We start from the raw sequence: 9,184 nt of genomic DNA on the forward strand, positions 1-9,184 counted from the left end.
AAATTTCACATCTTGAATTCATATTAGACGTTAATAAATACAGTGAAACCTCTCTATATAACAATCATTCTTGTTAACAATATTTCACTATAGCAATCAAGGTTCTTTGAAATCGATTTTTCAACATTTAGCTATAACAATCAAAATATATCTGAACAAATAGAAAGATTTCCTTCTATATACAACTACTATAGTTTTTTTTTGTTCTATGATATATCTTGAATTGAGAAAAGAAATTGAACAAACACACAACACTAGAGACGTGTCAAAAAAAGAAATAAAATGGAATTCAAAGATTTAGTATCTAATGTATATAGTCATTGGAATATAATAACAATCTATATATGCATTTTATAAAATCATAAAAATTCTCTCTTTGAATTGAATCAATTAGTGAACTCTAAGACAATCCTCTCTTTTTTTCTTTCTTTGTGGCTTTTTCATGACTTCACAAATTAATTAATTTAATTAATCTGTCTTTTTGAGAAATGAAACTGGTTTAAAACCATGTTTCATAGCTGCATCCCAAACTAAATCAATTCTGTGTACATCAATAGCCCCAACTTCATGATGTGTCCATCCTTCTAATGAATGCACCACCCCTCCTGCATGGCATGCATGGACTACCCCTCTCTCCATTGTATACTGTTAAAAAAAAAATTAAGAAAAAAATATTTAATCTTGAATGAAAAATTAAATATAGAAATTAACTTAAATAGTCGTCCGTTCAGAAACATAACCGACAAATGTATAATTAGTGTATATTTATAGTGTATGTATATTGACTAGTAGTTGTAAGTAAATATTTTTGGCTGAGCAGCCGAATGTGTAACTTTTTGTACTCCCTCTGTTTCAATTTGAATGGTATAAGTTTGATGAGAAAGAAATTTTAAGAAAAAATTAACGACTTTGAAAATTTGTAGTCTCAAACATGTTATAACATTTGTGTGGTGACTGTAATTTTTTGGACCTTGTGGTGTGGTAACATTTGTGTAGCTATAAGACTTTTGAAAGACGTGGTCTTTAATAAGTTGTAACATTCGTGTGGTAGTAAAGTTTGTTGTTAAGGAAAAATGAGAAGTTTAAAGTTAAATGATACTAAATAATGTCAAACAAGTTGAAACGGAGTGAATAGTGCTTTTAACCATTTCGTCGAAAGCATACACTTCCTCCTATTCTAATAAAAACCTATTTTACTAGACATAAAGTTTAAGAAATAAATGAATACTTTAGAAACTTATGATATTAAACATGCAACAATAATAATTGTTTAACTACAAGAGATTGTTATTAAGGATAAATCGGAAATTTTAAGTAAAATCGTTTCAAAATTTAGAAATGGATCATTCTTTTAAAACAAAGGGAATTAGGTCACATAAACTGGAACGAAAATAAGACGTTTGAGGAGAGATAAAAGTGTAGTTTAGACAACTAATCTTACACTAAACGCTTTTTTTAAAAGACGTGCGCAAAGATCTGAAAAGACAGATAATATAGATCGAAAATAGTATTTAAGACATACCTCACAAGAAGAAACTCCTTGAACATCTTCTGGTAATCTCATAGCTGCAAGATCACCATAAGTACAATCTCTTCTAAATGCCAAAATTGGAGGAACCACAAATTGATGAAAATGAGTTCCTTTAGGTGCATAACTTTGCTCTCTTGGTGTAATCCATTTTCCAACAATCCATGCCTACAAATATCACAAAACAAATAAACAAAAAAAATATTTAATTGACAATAATAAATAATATTTCTTTCACTTTATTCTAATTTTTATTTACTTATATGTACTATATCTGGTCACCTAACAGATAACTACGTACATGCAATGCCTTTCTAACTGAAAAGGACAACTGCAACGATAAATAATTGTAACATTTTTTATTACTTTATCCTATATTTCGATTGAGTATAACTTCTATACAATAACAATATAATTATTTTTATATTCTAGTTTATCAAGTTATCTAATAGATAATTGTGGCATACATGTAGGGGCAGAGCTAAAACCAAGAAAAGGGGATTCAAATGAATGAAAAAAGTTATTTTCAATAAATTTTTGGCTCAAATAAAATATTTTAATAGAAATTTAAAAAATACAGATCAAAGAAGTCACGATAAAATTAAAATAAATAAATTACAAGTTGTTAAATAAATAATATATATTTACCTTGCAGTTTTTGGCAGCTTGATACTTTGTAATCTGGACTAGGTATTTTTTATATTCAACAGGAGCTTCCTTTTGAATTTTTTGAAATCTTTCAGTAGACATAGTTAACATCTGTAATTTTGCATTAAAAAATAATTATAGATGAAAATTATTTAACTTCCAAATTAAAGAAAATAAATTGTACAATTTACATCCCCTATACAATATATTGAATTAATAAATAAACGGATTATTAATCTATTCAAATGTTACTCTTATCAAGTTTTAATTTCATTGTTTATTTTCCTTATAATTTATTTAATTAGAAAATAAAACTCTTTTCTCGTTTATTATAGTTAGAAGCGACAAAATTAGTTCATGAAATTATAAGAATTGGATAGTTTGGATTAAGTGTTTGGGGATTTAAATTTCCTTTTAAAGAAAAACGAGAGGGGGGTTTTAACTCACAACTCTAGTGTGAAAAGCATTTTCACCATCCTTTCCTTACCACTGAACCATCAATCAATTTAATTAGAAGTTCACAAGTTAATATACATATATTTATTTATTTAGTTTTCTAGTATAAATACATGTCTATGGAAAAGCTACTGGAGTCACCCGAACCCACCAACCCCCACCTAGCTCCGCCTCTGGACTTATAACCCATATTTTAGTCTATTACAATCCAAGTAGCTTTTGAGCAGGTCAGTAACCTATTCATTTTGACCCGTCCAAATTCAACCTAAACTCATAAATTAGTTTGGGCAACATATTTAATCCAAATCAAATAAACTTATAGATGAGTTAAATTAGTCACGCGACTCAAAATGAGTTACGTTGAGCTAACAAAAATATATCACATAAATTGAAACGAACGGAACAGGAATTGTGAGATACTTACAAGAACTCGAACTTGTCTTCTACATAGGTAAAGAGCAATAACTCTACCAAGTTTAGAAGTAGCTCCAGTTAAAAAAACTTCACTAACATTTTCTGGAATTTCTTTTAGAATTACTGCTGCTGTTAATGTATTTCCATGAACAACTCTAACTTTAAGGTTAGGATGTTTGTTCACAAATAATGTTCCACCTCCATTTAGTGCCTCATTCTGAAAATATACAACAAAAAAAAAAATTAAATTAAAAAAATAATTAAGTTTGATATATTTTTATGTAAAAAAATATTTACATAATCAAGTCAGTTACGAAATAAAAACTTATAACCTATTACAAGAGGTTAAATTGCATTAATAATATAAAAGAAATTGTTTACACGCTATCATCGATTTATATAAGTTAAATCCTATTGAAAAAAGCAAAAAGACTAGAGAAAGTTATTGAGAAAGTTATATCTTTTATATAGTTTGAGACACCTCTTTAATGATAAAAAGAATAGATAGAATAGTACTTACTTGAAATGTAGGTTACTTTCATCATAAATGGATTTAAATCATTATTATACAGCTATGCACCTTCACTATTTTTATTGTAGCATTAATGAATGAAAGGTCCATTTGCCTACCAAATTTTAAAAGTTTCAACCAACCTAAGTGAACATCACATGCAAATAAATAAATTACACTTTAAACTTGGACTTTTTTTTTTTATGATCGCGATGTTCGGATCAATTTTTATGCATCATGATTAGTTTTACAAGATATCTATAATCTCTCACCAGTAATAAGTATCAGGTAACTAGACTTTTTGACGATCTAACTCAACATTTCTAGTTAAGAATACAAAACTAGTTTTGTTACGCAATTTTTCATTGATAGGTGTGTTGAACTTAACTTTGCACAAATGGCACGTTGCTACATTTTTTATATCATATAGTAGCACATGTATTAGTCTTTTTTATATATTTGATTACCATGTGACAAGAACTTGATGCCTAATGATCAATTTGTATAAGTAATTAAATTAAGAAATCAAGATTGATGTCAAATGATAAGTATTTCTCTATTTTTAATTAAAAGTCTCGAGATCTCTACTTTTAAAAAAATATTACCTTTTATTAAGCAGCACGTTAACACAAACGTAAAATTTGAAATAATCGAGCCTCGAAAAATTGTGTGTGGCGGGGGGAGGGGGGGGGTTAAAAAAAATACCTTATTTAATGCAGCAAGGCTGATAACTTTGACTCCCAATTTATCAGCTCTAAGAATTGCTTGTTCTATTTGGTTATTAATTCCTTCAGCTGCAAATGGCAAAAAATACTGCCACAACAAATAAATCATCAGAATTAAATAACACTTCAAAATATAATATTTTTTCTGCAAAAATATTCTTCAAAAAATAAACGATAAAACTATGGAAGTATCATCGAAAATATAATTAACTACATAAAAGTAATTTTTTTCTATTTTAAATGCGATAATCACAACAAGATCGGTCCAATTAATACTTATATTTTATCAGGTATTTACATTAACCCAACCAATTTAACCTTAACAGTTAAAATTTAAAGTCAAAATACAAAGCACTTAACCGTGATTAACTAATCATAGATGTTTCATAAACAGACACATCTCTAAAATGTACTACTCCCTCCGTCCCATTTTATGTGGCAACATTTGACCGGACACGGAGTTTAAGAAATAAATGAAGACTTTGAAATGTTTACCAAATTGCCCTTTAAAAAGTACACTCACTTTTCTCTACTCCTCATAAATGTATTGGAGTATTATTTTAAGATTAAGTGGGACCAACAAGGGTAAAAGAGGAATTGCACCTTTAAATACTTACCATATAAGGAAAGTGACATTCTTTTTGGGACTGACCAACAAGGAAATGTTGCCACATAAAATGGGACGGAGGGAGTAAAATTTATGAATTCCTATAACAATATCAAATTAATATACAATACTGGTTGAGTTCACAGTAAAATAGTGGAATATTTGTTACTAATATATAAACATAGTCTGTATATAAAAAAAAAAAAACTAATTGTATTCACGTGTATGTAGGTTACAAGCTAGATTCACCTTTATGTAGAAAATAAATTTCACGTGTTTACCTCATGAAAAAAAAAGTTAAGTGGGTTAAAAGTATAATAAAAGAGAAATAGAGGGGGTAAAAGGATAATATTAACAAACCTGAAATCCAAAGCGAGGAACAACCCAAGTTTGATGCAATCGACCCCTCAAGTTATAAAAAGTTGCTAAAAAGACCTTGGAGTATGCCCACATGACAAACATGAACACAAAAACTAATGGCAAAAATGGAAGCAAAAAGAGTCTTGTGCAAAATGGTGTTGAAGCAAATGATCTGAATAAAAATGGTGCATGCATTGCAGAAGTCATGTCTACTACATGTGCCAAAAATACAAAATCTGGTACCCTCCCATTTTTACCTGCAAAAAAAAATAAAAAAATATTATATATATTTAAAAAATTAGATAAGAATTTGAATGACATTCGAGTAAAAAGTCGAAAAAACAAAAAAAAATGTTTGAAATTGACATTGTTATGATGTGCATGGATATAGATTTTCGACGAAGGAAGTTCAAGACTAAAGTCGAAAGACATTTTTAAGAATTATCAAGATGTGTTTGAAATTTGGACATGAATTTTCGACTGATGTTTCAATTGAAAATTTGTATTTTCAATAAAAATATGTATAGTCAAATAAATATTTGTAATAGGGATAGGATTTATGTGAATTTAGCAGTAGAGAGATGGATTTAAAATTTTAAGTTAATAAATTTTGATAAAAGTTACATGAAAAGCACATGTTATATGTTTTTGTCGTTTTAAAATATGTGATATGTTAGAAAAATCTTGTATATTAAAATTTTTAATAAATATGATATGTATTTTATTAAATTACTTATATTCAATAAATGTTTCTTGGAGTATAAGATTATAGTTGAAAAAATACTAATTTTTATTTTGAATTTCTAAGATTATATTTATTTTGAGATATGGGTACTTTTTTCTTGTACGTTCACCCACAACTTCTTTATGACAATTAATATGAGTATCATACAAATAAATAAATTTTAAAATTATCCAACTAGTTTTTTCTCTATTAAATAGTAGCTGACTCATTTTCAATTTAAAGAAACAAAACATTTAATGATGTTCATAGTTGTCCTTGTAGTAATAAATTAACACTTTCCCTTTTTCCATATTGATATATACTTTTAACTACAAAATTGACAAAACAATTTACACTATAAAATCACCTAAAAATAATTATATGTAATTAATCTTAAAAAAAAGAAATTTGTAATCTGTAAATTAAGACATGTTACCGGCTAGAACATGAATAATTAAATTGTTATGACAATTAAAATATATTATTATACTCCTAATAGTTTACATAATTAGTTATATTCGATATCGTTAGATTATATTAAGATATGTATTATATATGGTAAGTAGTACTTCTTCATTCTTGATTAGAGGGTACGGATTTGATCTCACGATATGAAATCCTTGGTATTGGAGAATCTTAGTATCTCAATTAGTTGTTTATTTGAACCTTCATCGTATTGATTAGGGTTCAATTTCCCACTTTATAGTCCTCTTCCATGTTTACCCTTCTCCTATCCCATTTTTTAAAAGAAAAAATAAATATGAAATCGTACGTTTCTTGTTAGCAATCGACTAGATGCAAATCTGAATTTAGTTTGTCATCAATGTAGATATTGAATATCGAGAGGAATATTTACCTGATTCAATACTTAATTTTGTGTGCATTTCCCATGATTTTGGGTTAAGTGTGTCACCTAATACATCAAAAATTGGCATAAATAGGCAATAATTGGTCTCCTTTTCTGTATGGTGTAGACTGTGGTACCTGTCAAATTTATAGCCAAAATTTGAAAAACAAAAAATTGGTTATTAGAAAAAAAAATGAAGAAATAAATGAGCAAACTAAAGGCACTTTTTTTTATATAAAAAAATAATTTTACATTATGGCATTAAATTTCTTTGTTGCCTATGACAGAGGTACACCAACTTTTTTCAGCCATTTAATTTCTTGAAAAGTTTATTTAATGTTTTTGTCAATATGCAAAAAAAAATATTGTTGAAATTCTGTAAAGAAAGGAAATCTGGTTTCAATAAATATTTAAATTCAATTACAATTTCTCAAGGTAAAATAATACATATCCATGTATAGTATCAATCTTTCATAATTGTTGCACATTTTTGAAGAAAAATATTTACCAACTTTAATCTTAAAAAGAAATATATCTCTCTCTTAAACATTTCACTAATTATAGCAAAATAATACAAATAATCAACTTTTAAAAAGTGATAAATATATATATATTTTCTTAAAACATCAAATATTTTATATAATTTTTGAACAGAGAAAAATGAATTTTATTAATCTCTTATGTGTCAAAATACCGACCTATTAAGATTTGATTTTATAAAACAATAAAAAATTATAATTGGCCACAAAACCAATAGACACTACTTTCTGCACAAATTACTGAAAAGTTAATCTTGTTTTCTACTCAAAACAATAGTTAAAAATCACATTGTTACAACATGTTGACAATAATTTATACATAATTTTTTTAAAAACAAAAGTAAAGGACAAATCGATGCAGAAAGTCTCCCATGTTAATCGTGTTCAAAGCTAGGGTTGCATCTCAAAAAGTGTAATGTATACATCCTATTCTAATTAATTGTTTCACGACTTGAATATATAACTTATAAATTGCACTAAAATTTATGTATAAATTATTACTCTCAACGTTTAATAATAGTTGTCCACTGTACCGAATAAAAAAGAGAGAGTATACTTACGTTGGAGTGTAGATCAAATACTTGAGAAAAGGAATTGCTTCAAATAATTGATGAGAAATAATCTCAAAATTGCAATGTCCCAAACATCTTAGCCAATCAAATATCAACACGTAACCATAAATCATAGTTAATGATCCATATCCCAATAAACAAGATCCAAGAATTGGAATTCCAATAATTCCACCTAATATTATGTGCTCAAAAAATGTAGCATGACCAGCTGATATTTCCATCCAAAAAAAAAAAGTTATTAAAAAATAAAATAATTATAAATACAATGAGTATGGATTTATCTTATATATACTGATAAGATAAAAATAGTTTTACGTTATCATGATAGTTTAACCTGTTGCAAATAAAGGCAAAGTTATAAGGACGGAGAATCATACTGTATAAATCAAGCATAAGTGATTTTAAAATTTATGATTTATATATAAATTGATAAATCCCTCCGATATACAAAAACTTATAATATAATAAAGGGGTTCAAAATTTCAGATGTAACATTAATTATTGTATTTTCTAAAACATGTTTTAATTTCTGAATTCACCGCTAACGACAAGTACATGCTTTGTTTTCCATGTAGCTAATTCCATTTAATATGAGACATGTAGTTATCTTATAGACGAGTTAACGTTTAAATTATGATCAAATTACTTAAAATGTAACTAAAAATAAGAACTCAATCATAATAAGTAGAATTAGTAATCTAAAAAAAGGCAAATAATAGTTTCTACTACGACAAATTAAAATATATTGATAATGTAAAAAATCTTTATACTATTTAATAAGTGAATAAAATAAATTACCTGTAAATGGTTGGGGTACTGGTGAAGAATGATGAAGTGAATGATAATTGTTGAATAAATAGTTTCCATGAAAGCATTTATGCAAGAAATAATAAAGTGGCTCTGAAATTGTTATATGGAGAATTATAATAGCCAAAAATCCTCTAAAATCCCATAAAGGAAGATTTATTTGATCTTGAAGCATGTAGAAACCTAATGAACCAATCATAGCTTGAAGTAATATGAAATTATCCCTGAAAAAAATAACAATTTTTTTTGTCAAGTAAGAATTTGCATGAATTAATAACATAAAATAGATGATTTGATAGTATTATCATTGTGTTCTTAAGGAATTTACATCCCTCGATATATTATTAGTAAAAGCGTATGATAGAATTTCTTCAGAATTCACAAAACTACATAAAATTTAAGTTCAAGATTTTTTGTTTAAAAAGAGAGAGGGGGTGGGGGGAGGT

The 9,184-nt window shown here is 27.1% G+C and overlaps 1 protein-coding gene across 1 annotated transcript in view; it reads right to left on the reverse strand.

Moving 5' to 3' along the window:
• Window positions 1-296: 296 nt before the first annotated feature.
• Window positions 297-9,184, reverse strand: part of LOC102583592 (protein ECERIFERUM 3) — an 11,590-nt gene continuing 2,702 nt past the window's right edge. The window contains exons 3-11 of the mRNA XM_006343657.2: window positions 8,730-8,962; window positions 7,920-8,139; window positions 6,830-6,957; window positions 5,250-5,506; window positions 4,263-4,370; window positions 3,057-3,263; window positions 2,177-2,287; window positions 1,523-1,696; window positions 297-645 (exon numbers count right to left, since the gene is read on the reverse strand). Coding sequence (XP_006343719.1) covers window positions 469-645; window positions 1,523-1,696; window positions 2,177-2,287; window positions 3,057-3,263; window positions 4,263-4,370; window positions 5,250-5,506; window positions 6,830-6,957; window positions 7,920-8,139; window positions 8,730-8,962 — 1,615 coding nt within the window. The 3' untranslated portion in view covers window positions 297-468. The remainder of the gene's footprint in view (window positions 646-1,522; window positions 1,697-2,176; window positions 2,288-3,056; window positions 3,264-4,262; window positions 4,371-5,249; window positions 5,507-6,829; window positions 6,958-7,919; window positions 8,140-8,729; window positions 8,963-9,184) is intronic.

This window comes from Solanum tuberosum, unplaced genomic scaffold, assembly GCF_000226075.1.
Source record: "Solanum tuberosum cultivar DM 1-3 516 R44 unplaced genomic scaffold, SolTub_3.0 scf00047, whole genome shotgun sequence".
NCBI lineage: Eukaryota > Viridiplantae > Streptophyta > Magnoliopsida > Solanales > Solanaceae > Solanum > Solanum tuberosum.